The sequence below is a fragment of the Labeo rohita genome, chromosome 22, assembly GCF_022985175.1.
Source record: "Labeo rohita strain BAU-BD-2019 chromosome 22, IGBB_LRoh.1.0, whole genome shotgun sequence".
Lineage (NCBI taxonomy): Eukaryota > Metazoa > Chordata > Actinopteri > Cypriniformes > Cyprinidae > Labeo > Labeo rohita.
The window spans coordinates 28,198,415-28,218,053 of NC_066890.1; the positions used below are offsets into that span (position 1 = coordinate 28,198,415).

Genomic DNA, 19,639 nt, shown 5'->3' on the forward strand with positions numbered 1-19,639 from the left:
TATGCAGATTAATATTACAAATATTTAATAGGAATTTGGACAAATGCAAACAACAATTCAATAGTTCAATAAAGCCAGCTTTTTTAACATGCAAAAATTGAAATAAAAGAGGCTTGCAGATGCTTTAGTGGTATCTCACGTTCAAATTTTAAACATAGGGGAACAAAAAAAAAACATATCCTAACGATTTTTTCTTTATATTATTCACTACTTGCAGTCCAGATTACTATATAATTATTAAGGCACATTATAAGTGATTTCTGATATTTTTAACGACAGAATGTGGGATTCTGTTTGGTTTGTCAAATTATGAGAAAAGCAAGCCATTATTTACACAAGAAGATTTACAATTCAAATAAGATTATACATGCCGTACATGACTTTGTATAAAACCTGGTCCAGTATACAGATTTATAAAAACAACAAGAAACCAAATCAATCCATCCCCTCAACATCCTCTGCAAATTACTTTAATTGATAATTGATTAAATATGTATAAAAGTTCTCTTTCATTCAAAGGAAAGGAAGAGACACTAAAGCTTCTGTTTTTTTTTCCTCAAGGAGGACAATAGTGAGCATGTGCAGTCTTGCTCCGCCCCCTCCCGTCAGTCCAGTGGTTTGTGGGAAATGTAGTGCTCGGCCTAATTTCTCTCACGCAGATCCAGAATAGCCTAAATGGTTGTTGTGTTCTACCTCACTTAAATGTAAACTTGGTTTCCGCTCCTCATTTTCCGCTAACTCTGCACTTGAGCACTGAGGATATGGACGCACCCTGAAGAAATTTGACACGTATCGCACCTGTAAACAGACAAATGACTGTTAGCAGTTATGAAATCACAATGCTGTGCTTAAAAGTTATTTTAAATAGTTTATATTTTTGTATATAAAAGTACTTTGTTTTCAATGGAAGAAACTAATTTTGGAAATTTGGAGGGTTTTTTAAAGAAGTTTTTGAGTGTTTTTTGTGTATACTGTCCCTTTAAATGAAAAAAAAAGGGTTAACTTACAGTGAGAATTGCAATGAGCGCCCCCTGGAGGAGCCCCACCAGCACATCGCTCCAGTGGTGCTTATAATCAGACACACGAGTGTAGCCTACATACACGGCAAAGGCCACCAGGAAGAACTGGATGGTGGGCCTCAGGAGACGAGCCCATTTTGCATTCAGTCTTGCCTGGACATAGAACTGGTGAGAGAAATGAAGATGTGACTTTCATTAGAGGAATAATAATGACTTAATCTGTTGAGAAGATTAGAAAATTAAAAGAAAAAACACTAACGGTTTTAATTTTCTTCAGCCTTTGGGAAATAACAAATGCTAACAGTTTAGTATCTCAGAGGACTCTCTAAACTGCATTTATGATTTGTACGCTTGCTTTGTTAATTCATCAGGAAATCATTTTGTACTAAGAATGATGCAGAACTCTCGGCTGATTTCGGAGATTAGTTATTCTCTGATAGTTTTAATAAATTAGTTGGAGGCTTTGCAAACACATCAAAATGATTATGTGATAACTGCAAAAATTTAAATTTGTTCACTATACATTTCATCATCGTTTCCCATTTATGTCATATCTATACCATGATCCATGTGCTGTCAAAAACAGCTGCTCCTTAATAAGTCTTAATGTGCAGTCACATTAACAAAATTTCAGCAAAAATGTAATAGGTAAAAATATCCACTGTCAAATGCTGTTATGTATGAACCACAGCTCACAACAAAGACACTTTCAAACCAAGCAGCTGTCGGTCAGCGCAGTGAATTTGCATGACCGATTTGAAATATGCAAAATCTCTATGCGGAAATCACTCAGTCTGGAAATTCCCGATTGTGTGGATTCTTATTGAATAACCAGACTTTGTCTTAAAAACTGAACACCAGAACACCATAGAGGAGGGGCGGGACAAACACCGACAAACCATCCTACTTGTGCAACAACTGCTTCCAACAATAGAGAAGTCAATATTACTGTTTACTGCTTTTTTAGATTCAATAAAATTCTTAAAAATGAGATACTAGTAATACGCTGCCTCCGTGGATATTCCGAATTATACCAACTAAAGCATCTCAGCTGGAAAAACACTGTGCCACCTAAGCGTTCCCACGCACCACCAACTGGTCGTTTTAAGAACATTTTTTTTTTAGCTGGCTAAAAACTCTTTGGTGGACGCATGTTTTTGAATATTCAGTGTTAGGCATATGCCCTATTAGTCTTTTTGCATTTATGCAATATACTGGAGCCAAACCTGAGAAAGTAGACTAGTAGACTGTGTTCCTGGACATGCAATTTGCGTAGCTGTAATTCATAGGCAGGAATTATGCTAACTGTGAATGAGCGTGCACGAGCGCTCTATTTACAAATGATTGGAATTCATTAACATACATGTTTAACTATCAAATCGGACATTTACGAATCGTTTGTTAGTGTAAAGTTTGTAAAGTTAGGGTATGTCAAAAAAACTCCCATCTCATTTCATTTTCTTCTCCAACTTCAAAATCTTCTTTTTTTTTTTTTTTTTTTTTGAAAAGGGCATTTGATCTTGTTTGCACTTTGTAAAAACATCGATTCTGAAGTTGGAGGAGAAAATGAGATGGAGTTTTTCAACCTACTCTAATTCTCTTGAACCATAAAAAAAACAGAGTTCAGGCAGACCTAGACAAGACGAGCATTTGAGGTTAAAAAGTATACAAATATTTTTTTTTTTTTTTAAGAAAATAACCATTTTTTTGCTATATAAGACTCATCTTTCTCGGCTGGGATCGTTTAGAGCCTTATTGAAGCTGCATTTAAACTGCATTTTGGATATTCAAAATCGGGGGCACCATTGAAGTCCACTACATGGAGAAAAATCTTCAAAAAACGATTTACTTACGACTGAAGAAAAAAAAAGACATGAACATCCTGGATGACAAGGGGGTGAGTACATTATCTGTACATTTTTGTTCTGGAAATGAACTCCTTTAAAGGGACAGTTCACCCAAAAATGATTATTCTGTCATTAATTACCCACCCTCATGTCCTTCCAAACTTGTAAGACCTTTGTTTATCTTCGGAACACAAATTAAGATATTTTACACTCTGTTACATCAGTGGTTCAACTGCAGTGTTATGAAGCTACGAGACAATGACTTCATCCAACAAAAACAAGAAGGGAAGAAAATGTGGAATAAAGTCGTTATTTTTGTTTTCTTTGCACACAACAAGTATTCTTGTAGCTTCATAACATTATGGTTAAACCACTGATGTCACATGGACTATTTTAACAATGTCCTTACTACCTTTCTGGCCTTGAACATGGTAGTTGTGTTGCTGTCAATACAGGGTCAGAAAGCTATATATATTAATTTGTGTTCTGAAGACAAATGAAGGTCTTACGGGTTTGGAACGACATGAGGGTAAGTAATAAACAACAGAATTTTCATTTTCAGGTAAACTATCCCTTTAATGACTATTTCCAAACAGGTTTCCTGAACGCTCCCCACAACTGCTGTTGGTCACAAAAACTGTAATCCCACCCCCAAACGTTTGTTAAACATTTTTAAAAAACACTCACCGCTAGAAACAGCATGCAGTACATCCCAAAGGAGGAGTGACCCGAGTAGAAAGACAACCTATGACATACAAATCACATACAATTTCAAATAAAATTCATTGAAAACAAGCCATTAAAAAGATTTATAATTAGCAACATACCGGGCTTCAGTTACAGCATTTGCTTCACCAGTGCAGTCGTTTAAAGCCACATATCCTTTGCAGACTTTTGGAGCACATACTGTTAAGAAATGTGGTCGTGGTCGTCCAATGGTGTACTTGGCCAAATCCGTCAGCGATTGGCTGACAGCTCCCCCAAACAGAAAGGCACCAAGCACTTTATATATAGCAGCCACGTACTGATTAAAAGTAGAGTTGGAGTGAATAGTTTTGCTGTAGACCAGATATGCTTCACCTGACGATATCTAGAAGAACAGAAGAGATAAACGTTTAGTAACACGCATTTCTGTAGCAAGCGACAAAGAGTTAGTTTGTCGTAAATATGTCAAACAAGACCATGAGCACATAACGCCGTGTTGTTGTGCATAATAAAACCCTCTGCTGTGCAGAGTCATGAACGGACACTTTGTTGAGAATCAGCGCGTGACTCATGGGATGATGAGATCATGGAAGGGATGATGGAGATCAATGAATGAGGGACTCACGATGATGATAGTGCAGGTGATGGTGACTATAGCCAGTGTCACATGGGTGATTGTGTCTGGTTTGAGAGGGTAACTAATGCTCTCGTCCTGACAGTGGATGCTTTGCTCGTATGGCTGGTATACGATATTCATTATCACAAAGGGCAGAGAAGCTGTAGGAAAGAGAAAACAATTAGTAAATAAATCATCAAATTCTGTCATTAAATCACTCACCCTTTTTTCAGAAACACAAATTAAGATATTTTTGATGAAATCCAAGCGCTTTCTGACCCTGCATAGACATAGGTCAGTAGGTCATAGGTAGTAAGGACATCATTAAAAGAAAACACACACACACAAAAAAAAGACTTTATTCAACAATTTCTTCTTTTCCATGTCAGTTTTTGACCATGGTAGGACCCTTGCTGTTTATGCGGGTCAGAAAGCTATGGGATTTCATCAAAAATATCTTAATTTGTGTTCTGAAGATGAACAAAGGTCTTACTGGTTTGAAACAACATGAGGGTAAGTAATCATTTTTGGGCGAACTATTCTTTAAAATGAGAAGTTATTGTCTAATTGGACAACATACAGGGTAAAAAAAAAAAAAAAAAAAAAAAAAACATAATTATACGACTTATTATTCTATCAAATATAATTAAATCAAACATAACTCGGACGAATTGGACAAAATGTCATATTTTTATTATTTTTAAAGCAAAGGTTTAGAACACCATCTGAATTCTGCTATGGAAGCAGTGACTATTTATAGCACCTCTTTTTTCCTTAGAGTCACACAGAAAATTATCCCACAGCTATGAGGAAGTCACCTGACCACACCGTCTTAACCCAAAACACGTTGCGCGTCATATCATAAACATGACCGTACAGACCCACAGCCCAGACATCCTTTCCACAACGCCTTGGTTGGAGAACTGATGTGGCTGGAGATGCATATGTCTGAATGTAGTCACAGTGTGATCCTTTAATGAATGGAAAATGTCCTTGGGACATTCGGAAATGTTTCAAAATCACCCGGCAAGCATGTGATCCTAAGCCACAGCAACTCAAGAAAACAGCAATGCGACTTCCTGTAAATCCATTTTCTCTTGAGAACATTGATGTTTAAAAGCACAGCATTTTAGTACGTTTACATATCTTTACTGCCAGAAAATGAAAATATTCTGCTGTTTGAATTGGATTTGTGTAGATATTTTATGTGTGCTATGAACGCAAAGGATCTAGAGATATCAGAAAGATGCCAGAGCAGCAGGAAAATATGTAGTTACATTTAAAAAAAAAAAAAAAAAAATGATTCTGGACTTTCTGGTTGACTCAGTATGTCTAAATATGGATGTCCAGCTGACAAATCCACTGCTCAAGTGCCATTTATACCACTGTGGTATTACAATGTACCAGAGGGTCTGTGAGACAGACGGTCAGGTCTGTCACAAATTTAACTCTGCCTTTAGCCAGGCAGTGTTCATATTTAAAAAAAATATCTTCAATATTTTTCCTACACGGGCCATTAAAAATATACAAACAAGTGCTGTATATATGGAGCTCATTAATAATAACATAATATACTACTAAAAACATTTATATTGTTGGCACAGATAGCCTTGAGGACAGTGCGCTGACTCGAGGACCTTTCCCGATCTTGCCCCCTTCTCTCTTTTCAACTTCACTTCCTGTCCTGTATGGTCTGTCCAATCATAATAAAGGTAAAAAGTCCAAAAACAAATCTTTAAACTTTAAACAACACAAAACAGTTTTGTTTCCGTCAAAACAAACATTTTTAAAGTGTTTACAAAGATGTTTGCACCTTACAAAACAAAAATGTTTTTCCAGACACGTTTACAAATACGTTTGTTTTCTTTTGCTTTGCACCTTACAAAACAAAACTTTCGTCTTCCGTTTTGTTAAACAAAACAATAATTCATAGGTGTTTTGAAGAAAATTGTTATACGTGTTTTCAGACCGATCTTTTGTTGTTAGTTTATAGGGAGAGAGAACAAAAAAAAATTATTTACCAATCACTTTTATTTAAAAGTGTTGGCAGTAAGAATTTAGAAGCAGATCATTGAAAAACAAGCTGAAATGCAAAGGTGCAACATAACTTCTCCAAAACAAGTCATTTTGAATATGTAGCCTTATGTTGTCATGACAACAAACAAAGAGTAATAGAATCATAGAAGCACTTAAGAACAAATAAAAGTGTCTTTGTATTCCCAAAACAAAGAACAATGGTGTTTGAAATTACACTGTATTTCCATACACTGTGATCTGGACAGTCTAATACACAAACAAAAGATAATGCACTGACAAACCTTGAAGTTGACATCCACAGCAGTGCAATTAAAGGGATAGTTCACCCAAAAATGAAAATTCTGTCATTAATGACTCACCCTCATGTCGTTCCAAACCCGTAAGATCTTTGTTCATCTTCAGAACACTATTTAAGATATTTTTGATGAAATCTGATAATTTTTTTTTTTTTTTAACGCACAAAAAGTATTCTCCTAGCTTAACGTTATCCTTACTACCTTTCTGGGCCTTGAACGTGGTAGTTGTGTTGCTGTCTATGCAGGGTCAGAAAACTCTCGGATTTCATCAAAAATATCTTAATTTGTGTTCCTATGATGAATGAAGGTCTTACATGTTTGGAATAACATTAAGGTGAGTAATTAATGACAGAATTTTCATTTTTGGGTGAACAAGCCTTTTATAACCATACCACTCATGTAACTCTGCCCCAAAAACTGTAATTATTATTATGTTGTTTTTAATTTAATAGACAATTTTGAATGTTTAGAGTAATGATTCACAATTAGGTCAAAAATCCAGGTCAAAATGTATCCTCAGGTCAAAGTAACATCTCTAAGTACTACTAAATTAGACTCAGGCCTCAAGACTCAAACAGATGCGGCGTATTTTTAGTTTATTCATTGTTATTTTTCTATAAAGGCCATTTTTAAAATATACAAACGACAAGCTCATAATATGTATGTAAATAATAAAGAGCACATTGGGTTTAAAGGCATAGTTTACCCAAAAATGAAAATTCTGTCATAAACGTGCACCGAAGGCTGAGATGGAAGAGAAAAAAAATTGTTGAATAAAGTCATTATTTTTGTTTTCTTTGCATACAGAAAGTATTCTTTATAAAATTAAGGTTGAACCACAGATGTCACATGGACTATTTTAACAACGTCCTTACTATTTTCTGGGTGAACGTGGTAGTTGCGTTGGTGTCTATGCAGGGTCAGAAAGCTCTTGGATTTTATCAAAAATATCTTAATTTGTGTTCCAAAGATGAACGAAGGTCTTACAGGTTTGGAACGACATGAAGGTGAGTAGTTAATGACAGAATTTTCATTTTTGGGTGAACTATCCCTTTAAGAAAATAGTCCAACTTTTTATAGGGCACCTTTCATACAAGACCGTAGCTCAGCTTTCTTGCACCTTACAAAACTTTTTTTTTTTTTTTTTTATAAATATTTACAAATGTTTTTTTTTATGCACTTAACTAAAATGTTTTTTGAAAAACATTTACAGATGTTTTGTTTTCGTTTGGTTTGTATCTTACAAAGTTTTTTGTTTACTAACTAACTAGTTATCTCAAAATCAAACGAATTACTGTTTCCCCCGCTACAACGCCGTTACTGTTACTGACAGTAAAATGCGGCATTAATATAATTTAAAAAAATATTATTATAATTTTATTTTTCAGTTCATCTGAATGGATGCGCAGCGTACCTGTATCTGACAAACCACAAACTCTAGTGTGAAGGCATGTGACTAGCCTTCGCTTTGTCTCACACACACCCAAAGAAAGATACAGAGGGACAGTGTCTTATATACCATGCAGCATTGACATGCTACATATAAGCAATATTCTTGAGAGAAGTAACTAGTAACTATAAACAAATTACTTTTTAAAAGTCTCAACACTGGTGGTGATGAACTTGCTGAAATCGTTTACAGAATGGAAACTTGTATTTTTGCTTCCATACGGAGATTTATTTTGTATGAACAATGGAAGAAAAAGAAACTTTCCCCTCAGGCCTCATAGACCATCCTGTTGAGGGAGATCCCAAAACCAATGACTATAGTTTTAGCACTCCATTGAGATTCAGACACTTTGAGGATCTGGAGGGGAGCTTGGATGGCCTTTTCTGTATGTTTGCCAGCTGAACACACTCCAAACAAATGAAAATAAAAGCCCAATAAAACAAAGTCTCATTTTTCCCCTTTCCTCTCCAAACTTTTCAACTGTTGAGACACGCTATTAGGAAACAAAAAGACGGGGAGGACTGCAAAGACTGATTTTGCTACAGATGCATTCTTATGGTCAACGCAAAACTGAAAAATATCGCTCAAGGGAGTACTTTAGTTCAAACTGTCATTGACTAATGACAAACACAATCAAAACACTTGAGAACCGAGTCAAAATCCGTCATCTTTACATTTAAAAAGCCTAAGCCTCCATATTCTGGTACTCATCAGTAGTACTCCTAAAATATTTTCCAGACTGTGTACCAAGGGAATTAAGTCAGCGTAAGGTACATTAAACGTGGTCAACGTGGAAGAGCTTCAAACGGTTTGAGTTCAAAGCCTCAGTTGGCAGGTGTGAGCTCGCCAGTCGTTTAATTACGCAACGAAACGGGACTGCAGGGAAAGATGTGGCGCAGGGCGAGATGTGCTTGAAGAAAGTCGCGTTTGACACCCAACACATTGCGAGATTGGGGCTGCGCATACAGAAAACGAAACCTTGTCTTAACTGCCGGCAGCCGTCACCCCTCAACCATTCCCTGAAACAAATTAGTTCCATTTGAAGGTGCAGGAAGTGAAATTTCCTGTAAAACATTAAGGGACCCCGTTATGGAATGAGTGTTTTTATGCTTTTTTCTTCTTCATGCTATGCGTGTAAAAGCAATGCACTGTAGCTATTAACTAAATAGTTACTAAAAATAAAAATTCTGTCATCACTTGATTACAATCAGGTGTTTTTTCCTAGAAAAAGGTAGTTTAAGAATGTTCAACATAGTGGATGGGGTCCAAATTGAAGTATTCCGTACGAATTGGACTTTCACTGAAACTCCAACAAAGCGACATGGTGACTTACCCAAGAGGGCGAGGAGATAATTAGGGTTGGCGATTGCTTAAACGTCAAAGGAGTAAAGATAAACATCTTTTGTCGTCCTTTTGCCCGTCCCACAGATAAAAATGACCTTGCCACTCCTGTAAGCTCCACCTCATTCATGTTTTCCTCTTTGTTTAGAGGATCCATCCCCTCCTTCACAAACACTATAAATATACGAAGGGCAGAATGGAGTGTTGCTTTATTTGGTTCAAACTGATGTGCAGTTACGGTATGTGGGATAATTGGTGGCAATCTGAGTTCGAAACAGTTACGCTTCCCCTCACACCACTGGAGGAACGCCAGAGCCATTACTGGACCAAACCAGCAGTTTCATTCAGGATGCAAAAGGAAGTGTTTACTCATGTTATTCCCAACCCTGAAGATTTTCTTTCGTACATGGAACTGTAATGTAGAAGATCAGCACAATGTCTGATGTACAAAGAAATTGAGACTGTAAAGCTTCAATACAGACAAAGAATATGCATTACAAAAGCATTATATGACTTAATCACTATAGATTCTGTCTCTTCCTATGTCATGTGTGTGAGATTCTGTGGTGACCATTCACTTTCACTGCATTGAGAAGAGGAGCTTTGACATTCTGCTCTAAATAGAAAATGGAAAGTCATACAGGGACACTTAACAATGCCACATTTTTTAGTTTCGAGCAAACTTTCCCTTGAACTCCATCATTCAGTAGCTCAAACCAATGTAGATTTTCCAACAACAAGCTACTTATTTCCAAATAGCAGTGCTACTACACTACACTACTATGCAAACTGTTCAAGTTTAACATGGTCATCCTTAAAGGGCTATTTCACCCAAAAATGAAAATTCCCTCAAGCTATTCTAGGTGTATATGACCAAGTTTTTGTTTACAGCAAAGGAAAGCCAGTCTCCTCTTGGCTTATTTTAAAATCATCCGACATTTTTCGCTACAAATCCTCCCAATTCGTGTTTTGTTATGCTCTTTTCACTTCTCACCGGAGTTTACGCTATGCTTACATCCTACGTCATCCGCTGGAACACTACTCTCTACGTACGTATGACTGTTAGCAGAGGCTAGACCGCCATTATAAAGCTTGGAAGAGCCAAGACATTTTTTAATACAACCAGATTGTATTCGTCTGAAAGAGGAAAATCATATACACCTACGATGGCTTTTTAGGTACATAGTACATAGCACTGAAACCCTGTTGAAATGGTCACGATCAGCGTTCTCCACATAAAACTGATCGCGCAGACCAAACTGTAAGTTGTAGAGACTGGAAACTTGGAGGGATGGTAGTACTCACATCGCCAGCAATGTGACCAAGGCTCGCCCCAATCGGCCTGACGGGGACATTACAGAGACCAAAAGTATGAAATTGCTTATAACTCCTAAGTCGTCAGTTGCAGACTCAATGTCTTATGCCATTGGAATCCTTGGCCTCAGATTCAATCAACAGCTTGGCGAAATTTTCGGGTATTTTGAATTTTTGAAAAGCCTTCTTTTGCATACTAGTCCTAGGTTTTTCACCTGATTGGAACCAAACCAGTGCATTAAGATTCTCTGGAGAGTGAATATCAATAATTAATCAAAAAAAGTTTAACTTTTGACTCACCATCATAAAGGGGGGCCAAAACGTTCGAGAGGGTCAGGGCTGCTTTTAGTAAAATGCCTATAACACCTGAACAGAATGAGATATCTCTAACAAACTCACAACACTTATGTAAGAGCTCAATCTGAGGTCACAGGAAAAAACATCATGGAGCTTGGCATCTTGGTGGTGCTATATAAAGGGGAAAAAAAACATAAAAATGGCTATAACTGCAAAACCATTTGTACTATCAACATGAAAATTGGTGTGCACGGCCTTGGTGCCACACACATGTACATTTGCATATCTCAAAAACATGGCTGCCATTGGCTGACGAAGTTTGAGCACCTGTTAAACAAAGTTGGAACAAAACTCAGTGGGCCTTTTCGACTCACGGCCCCAAAGGTCTGAGAGAAATTTGAAAGAAAACAGCCACTAGGGTGGCCTAGGTTTTTTGCTCAATCTGGAAAAAAAACATTACAGTCCAGTGTGGACTCTCTAGGCCAATAATTATCAAAAATTCTAATTTACCCTTTAGGTAGCTATACCGGGGTCGTTTAGAAAAGGGGCCGAATGTACTAAAAATCCTAAAAAGCGTAAAGGAAAACTTAAAACTTGCTGAGCACATGCGACAGGCGAATCTAAACAAGCATGCAAAGTTTTAAGGAGATTATAAGTCCTATATTATAACGTACTATAAGTCATAAACAATAAAAAAAAACATTTCTATGATTAATTACCTGGATTTGCCAAAAATTCTTTTTTAAAATCATTGATTTAGGTGGTTACAGGCTTGATAAATAATGTATTTATATGTTCTTAAATGCCTTAAAGCACTTGAAGCCTGAAAATCGTTGCTTGCAGCTATATTTACCTTTTTCTTTTTTCTTTTTTTTTTTTAAACAATGTAGCTTTCGCAACACTGGCATGATGATGCTGGCCCAAGAAACTTAAATTCTGAGAACCTTCAGCTCATTCATTTTACAGTAAATCTGAATTGCGCTACTTGCAGTTTCAAGGACGCAATGGTTGGTGCATTTCCAAATAAAAAAATAAGAAAACCCTGGTGCAAAACCCACGCAGTCATTAAAAAAAAAAAAAAAAAAAAAAATCTTGTCTTTGGTTTTGGGTGAGGGAGTAGCCTATTTTCTTAGGGTCGGCTTTGACCTTCACCCTGATGTTGGTTCACCACCGTTCATTATCAAACACGCCCTATGTTTTCATTGACTTATCTTGTATCCTAACTCGTTTCAAGGTGCATTAGCAAATACACTCAGCTTTCAACACCGGACTTGATCCATTCTGGCTTCACTTCAACATTCGAAGCCCGGTTCGTACGAGCCGAACCCTCAACGATCATAAAGATGAAAATGAGATGTTCTTGACTTTCTTTGTGGGTTTTCTGGAGTACCATCATAAGTGCTGCGAAAATACAACCCTGTCGCCCCTTAAGTGAGAGTTTTGAGGGCGGTCTGTCTGCCGGCAGCACTCCCTGAGCTGTAGTTTGGCAAGGCCGCCTGACTCATTTGGAAGCTATGTGCTGAGCGTACAACCTCGCAGGAGAGTCTGGAATCCTACTTCAAGAAGAAACACCCGCCCTCCTCCTCTTCTCTTTCGCCATACATCAGAGTCAGTCCATCCCAGCCCTCTACCTCCCCACGCTAATGCTAGTGTTTCATTTACACTCTTGAAAGCCAAAGATTTTTATAACACTAAGTGGGAAACAGGTAGTTTAGTAGCGGTGTTTAGCAAATGAGTTTTGCTTTAAAAATAGTTTCTGTAATTAATGGAACAGCATCATTATGTTAATAGTCTCATGATGTGGCCAGTTTCTGAACAATTTTGTTGATGTTGCAATTGCTGTCTCACGCAGACCTTTCTGAACAAGTCTTCACCAAGACCTGAAATATCATGCATGACGTTTCCAAATGCCTGAACTTTACCATGTCGTTTTCCCATATTATTTTGCCAGTAGTTCTAGGGAATTAGTCCAATCTGCAAAGCAATGTCTTCCCTGGTTATTGCGTAAGGCTATGATGCTAAAAACCTTCACTGTTCCTTGCTGGTGGAACGATTTTCTCATTTTTACCTAAACGGTTTGTATTTTATTTTTTAAAGAAACTCAAACAAATGTAAATGCTAAAATGTTTCTAAACACTACTGTTTAAAAGTTTTTTACACTTTTATTCAGCAAGGACAAATTTAATCGATCAAACATGACAGTAAAGACATTTATAATGTTACAATAGATTTGTATCTCATTTTTTTTTTTTTTAATTTCTATTTATCAAAGAATCCAGGAAAAATATTTAACATTAATAATAATAAGTGTTTCTTGAGCAGCAAATCAGCATATTAGAATGATTTCTGATGGATCATGTGACACTGAAGACTGGAGTAATAATGCCGAAAACACAGGAATACGTTACATTTTAAAATGTATTAAAATAGAAAACTTATTTTAAATTCTAATAATTTTTCACAATATTACAGTTTTTAATTTATCAAATAAATGTAGCCTTAGTGAACATAAGAGACCTCTTTCAAAAATATATTTTTTTAATTAGAATTTTTGTATTTTACATTTATATTTGTTATTGCATTTTATCCATAAAATAAATAAATTCATTCTTCTACTTTGTGTAAACTACATGTCTGTTCTAGTTTGTACTTTGCAAAGGAAATTATTTATTGCAGCATTTGTGTTTCATAACATCCTCCTATGAATCACTCATTGTAACATTCCTGGTCTGTAAGTCACTTTGGACGAAAGCATTTACATACAGGTCTTGTAAGCCATATAACAAGTATCCTTGTATGCTGTGGAAATATTACAGTACACCAATATAATTAAATGTAAAAACGAGGTCTGCTAAAACAAGAGATGTACTGTACATTATAATACAAGTCATTAAATAAAGAGTTTTATTTCCAGAGATACACTCTTAAAAATAAAGGTGCTTCACGATGCCATAGAAGAACCTTTTTCGCTTCCATTGAGAACCTTTAACATCTGAAGAACCTTTCTGTTTCACAAAAGGTTTGTTGTGGTGAAAGAAGGTTCTTCAGATTATAAAAAGGTAAGAAAGAGATGGTTCTTTAAAGAACCTTTGAATGAATGGTTCTTTGTGGAACCAAAAATGGTTCTTCTGTGGCATCGCTGTGAAGAACCTTTTGAAGCACCTTTATTTTTAAGAGTGTACCTGGACAAAAGCCCTGGAAAGTTCTTCAGTACTGGGCCAAAAACTTGACAGATAAGCTCAGATCACTGATCTTGTACCTTTGACTTGTGGATGTATCAGCTGTTAAACATTATTTCTGTCAATACTCAATGATTGATCATGTTTAAATCCTAAAAAACACCAGCATACAGGGAGCAGTCAAATTTACACTGTTAGCCTGTGAGCTAAAGCAAAAGCCAGACTGTGTTTGTGTGGAGAGAGCGTTTACTTAGACAGAAGGAAAAGAGAAGCAGAGGGCGGTGGGCTGGATTGAATGTCAGATTCAGGGCTGGGAAAAGGATATTCCTGCCCAGAAACACTTACAGAAATTCTCCAGTAGCTGAACTCAACTGGATTCTGGGACTTTCTGTTGTTACTACAGCAATCGGAGAGGCTGATATTTATTTGAAAATGACTAAATAATTCCACCTGTGCTTGCTTTTGTTAGCTAAAGGCCAAGAGTCTCAAATTTGCAGGACTTTGAGCTCTCTTTTATGTTGTTGGAGATCAATCAGAAACTAAATTACGCATACGCACTCATATGTAGTTATGGGCGGCACTGAATGAGACACCAAAGATGTTATTGACCTTTCTCAGGTGTGTCCTTATTTCCATTCATTAATCTTCACCAGAAAACTGACCTAATTGAAAAATTATGCTTCTGCACGATTATAACAAAAATCATAATTGTCGATTATTCCCTTGAAATCGTAATTGCGATTATTAATTACGATTGTCGCAATTTAAATTGAATGTTTTGAATAGCTTTACACCATTGTTTGAAGCAACTGCATGCCACATTTTTATATATAGTTTCTTCTTTAAATATAAAAAAGTACAAATTTAACAATTAAAAAACCCTTAAGATAACCTGTAGGAAAAATACACACTCTCTCTCACACACACACCTTATTTTTTCTTTGTAATTGTGCCTTTAAACGATTACATAATTGTGGCATCTGTAATTGTAATCACGATTAGATATTTGATTAATTGTGCAGCCCTGCTGTTAAGTAGAAAAAAATATTGACGTAATATAAAATATTACGTAAACTCTTCAAAAGCATCTGAGAACCAGCAAAGTCACATGGTACAACCCTCAAGACCCTCATCATTACGTCTCAAGGTCAGTAGACATCTAAAATATCAGATATTTGACCTTTTTTTGACATGGCAAGAATAGTTCAGTTTGTAAATTGCCATACAGTACAACCGCCCCAATAATGTAAAGATATTTGTGAATTAATTTGTTATTTGTTAAAAAAACAAAACAAAACAAAATCAGTGGATTAATAACAATGTAAAAGTAAGGAGGTCCCACTGGGCTCTATTCTAGGACCATTATAATTTCATTTTAAGTTATAATAGTCGTAGAATAGACCCTCATATGTGTCTCAAAGTCAGATTTTTGACTTTCTTATGACACGGCAAGAATAGTTCAGGTTGTAAAATGTCATACAGTACAACCTCCTCAATAATATAATGATATTTATGAATTAATTTGATTTGTTTTTGTTTTTTTTAACAAGTAACAAATTAATTCACAAATATCATTATATCTGACCCTGAGACACAAATATGAGTGTCTATTCTATGACTATTATAACTTAAAATGAAATTATAACGGTCCTAGAATAGAGCCCAGTGGGACCCCCTTACTTTTACATTGTTGTTAATCCACTGGTTGTTTTTGGGGTTTTTTAACAAGTAACAGTGGATTAACAACAATGTAAAAGTAGGGAGGTCCCACTGGGCTCTATTCTAGGACCATTATAATTTCATTTCAAGTTATAATAGTCATAGAATAGACCCTCATATGTGTCTCAAAGTCAGATTTTTGACTTTCTTATGACACGGCAAGAATAGTTCAGGTTGTAAAATATCATACAGTACAACCTCCCCAATAATATAATGATATTTATGAATTAATTCTTTTTTTTTTTTTTGTGGATTAACTGTTCACATCAAGGCTAGTGAACAAACAAAGTAAATAGTGCCAATTCTGATTTTATGTGGACTTATAACAACATAAATGTACATATATGTATATCTTGTTATACATACATGTATAACAACATATGCATGTATATAAAATTGTGAGTATTATTATTTATATTTATATATTATAGTATTATTCAGAACTTTAAGTAGCATTTATTTTTACATTTTCGGATTTCTTTTGAATTTTACGTTTAGTAATTTTCTAATTTTCTTATTTTATTTTTTTATATTTCTGTTTAGCTTTAATTTATGCTTATATCTGTTTTAGTTTGATCATTTTAGTACTTATAAATCTATTTTTGTTAGTTTCCAAGTAAATATTTAAATGTGTTTTTTAAGTTTTACTTCTGTGTCTAATATATTTTACTTCAGCTTTATTTCAATTAATATTTTAGCCTTAGTTAACTATGACAACTCCCCACCACAAGACATTTTTAAAGTAATTACATTTAAACATTTGTTGAAAATAGTATTTCAAAAGCATATGAAACCAGCATGAATACAAAGAGCATGTGACTAAGAATTTGGTACATCTATTTTAAACTAGTTATTAAATTAAATGTAATTAAATTAGCTCATTTAAATTAAGACTTTTCTCTTTTTTATAAATTGTCAGTGACCCTCCTACAGCCTAAATGCGAGATAAGAAACATTTGAAATAATGCTACATGTCATTGCTTGATTAATGGACTAGACAAGACAATATAGTCCATCCCTGTCTACAACATGGACAGAGAACTTCAAATCAGTCACTTCATCTAGATAAAGACACTTGCACCATGGTAAAGGTGTAGTCTGAGACTAAAGGTGAAGGATCACGCCTAGGGCCCGTTCTAGCGCTCATGAAATCCAATGCTGGAGGCTGGAGATCACAGACACAGTAAAGGACTTCAAAGGGCAGGTGCAGAAACTTCATCTCCCCAACGTCATAGCAGAGTTACCTCATGTGGTTAAGAAAAAAAACAATGTTTCCAAAGGAAGTAATGGTCAAGATGCTTCACACTCACTTTAGCACTGAAGCAAGTCGAATCTTTCCGTAATGGGCACTGTGACTATAGGATGTTTATGGTCAATGGTTGGTCTGCAAGCAAAGCTCCGAATAAAGTCAAAAATGCAAGAAAAGGAACATTTCTGTGGTACTACGAGCTGCCAAATACTGTGGGAAATACTGACAAGCTTGGATCACATTTCCATAAACAAATACTCAGCTTCCTGAACTTGCAAAATACAGGAAAAGAAGCCAGGACGACTGCAACTGAACTTGTAAACACAAAGAACACACCTCCAAATACATATTCAAACATGAAAAATATTAAGACAAACCCCTCGTCATGATAAAAACATACTTGACACGTTAAGCACGTTGAAGCGTTTGCTTTTTGCGATACACTTGAAATATTTACAAAAGCCAAAAACTAAACCAGACTGGTTTTAAAATTATACATGGCAACAGCATGCCAAAATTGTTTATTGCACTTTGGTGCAAAGCCAAGGGTGTTTAGCAAGTCTGTGTGCTTATGCAAGGTTATGGGAAAGGCAAAACAGATATCAAAATAGAATCAAAGTTAAATTTAAATGTAACTAGTTGTCTTTTTTTAATATTTATAGTTGGCAAGTTACTTATACTACAATGATACAAATTATTATGTGTATAAAAGCCTATATATATATATATTTTTTTTTTTTTTTGAGATCGTCCATTTCTGTTATCTGTCAACAACCCAGTTACATAATAGTCCATATTGTCCCATATAAGTCCCGTTGAAAAACTGAATGAGACAATGGAAACTACGTAAAAGCATTCAACCAACAACTTGCAAGTTTAGAAATGAACTTCAAATCAGGACATTGAACGTTGAAACATTGAACTCGCTTACCTACAACAACACACATCACGTCCACCAGGACGAAGAGTTTATTTTTCCTCATGTCCGTCATAATTTCTTTAACTCGGAAAACTATTAGTTTAAAACTCACTTCATTTATGTGATAATATCAAAGATAGTCCACTTGAGAGAAGCAAAACAAACCGAACGCGACCAGTAATGCGAGTTCTTCCGGCTCTGCTGTTCTACCTGCGCTCTTCGTACTTCAGCTCATAAGTGACGGTAAAAGACGCGAGTCCTTGACGACTTATATATCTTGAACTTCAAAGGGTGACGGCAGTCCCGCCTTGGTGCACATATTGGTTTGGTAAAAACGGACTGGTGTTCACCCCTCTAGCTGTTTTTTTGAGGACGCATCCACTCCTTTTCCAAAAGCACGCCACTGTGTCCCCACTCGCGCTTTCGCCGTGTCCACACCTTGACAATCTGTCCGGGACGCGCCTGCGCAAACGAGCTGCGTGGACAAATCACAGCTGTACTTTGAGCCTAAACTCAAAGCCACGGAAAATAACACACACATCCTTTTATGGCATATCATTAAGTAAATATAAACCTGGCCAATTATTTGCACTACATTTCTCTGTCACATTCAGTCTGTTGTTGACAATGTTGTTAGATGTGAAAATATACAAAAGTATATAGCATAGATAGATAGAGTAGGATTTGGTGTGGGCATGGTTTGGATTGCGGTTGTCTGTTTTTAAATTCATTTAGCTTACTGTTTGAACACACCTCTGAGAATTTTAATTATGACACAACATAAGTGTTTTCACAGTTTTGAAGGGGAACACCTACTTATTTTAAAACGTGTGAACATCGCCACAACCCTTATATAGCTCACCCAGCTCTCAAATGTTTGGAAAAATAATTCGGATAATTTATATATATCAAACTAACATACCGTTACCAGAACGTTACATGGAAACGTTACTTCACGGCTGTTGAAAAACTAAACAGGGCGTTTTTTTGGTTCCCCTGGGGGTTTAATTTCGAAATGTTAGATGATGGTAACTTATAAATGATGCTTGTATAATGTATGCTAGTATGAACGTACGTGTCGCTAATGACTAGTTGTATTCTAGTGAAATGTAATCTTACTGGATTTAATGATACTTTTCATTAGAAATGCTATTTTTTTAGGTCTGGTCTAGAACGTACGGATTGTATTGAAGCTTGTGCCTCTCTTTCAGTTTCTTTCTTAGTTTGCTTGACTTTTGCATGTTAATCGGCCCTCTTGTGGACACAACACTACACTACACTACTACAGGACTCCTAAAATGATGTTGACAATATTAAATGTGTCCCTGGACCACAAAACCTTAAGTCGCACGGGTATATTTGTGGCAGAGGCCAATAATGCGTTGTATGGAACAAAATTATCAATTTTTTAATGCCAAAAATCATTAGGATATTAAGTAAAGATCATGTTACAAAGATATTTTGTAAATTTCCTACCGTAAATATATCGAACTTAATTTTTGATTAATGATATACATTACTAAGAACTTCATTTGTACAGCTTTAAAGGTGATTTTCTCAATATTTAGATTTTTTTGCACCCTTAGATTCCAGGTTTTCAAATAGTTGTATCTCAGCCAAATATTGTCCTATCCTAACAAACCAACATCAA

General features: G+C 35.8%; 1 protein-coding gene across 1 annotated transcript; it reads right to left on the minus strand.

Annotated features, from left to right (window-relative positions):
- Window positions 1-8: 8 nt before the first annotated feature.
- Window positions 9-18,452, minus strand: plpp2b (phospholipid phosphatase 2b). The gene is made up of 6 exons (XM_051094942.1): window positions 18,001-18,452; window positions 4,197-4,348; window positions 3,694-3,956; window positions 3,554-3,611; window positions 1,008-1,184; window positions 9-798 (listed from the first exon to the last, which is right to left on the minus strand). Exons 1-6 carry the CDS (start codon window positions 18,059-18,061, stop codon window positions 652-654), a joined length of 858 nt encoding a protein of 285 aa, XP_050950899.1. The 5' UTR covers window positions 18,062-18,452; the 3' UTR covers window positions 9-651.
- Window positions 18,453-19,639: the final 1,187 nt, after the last annotated feature.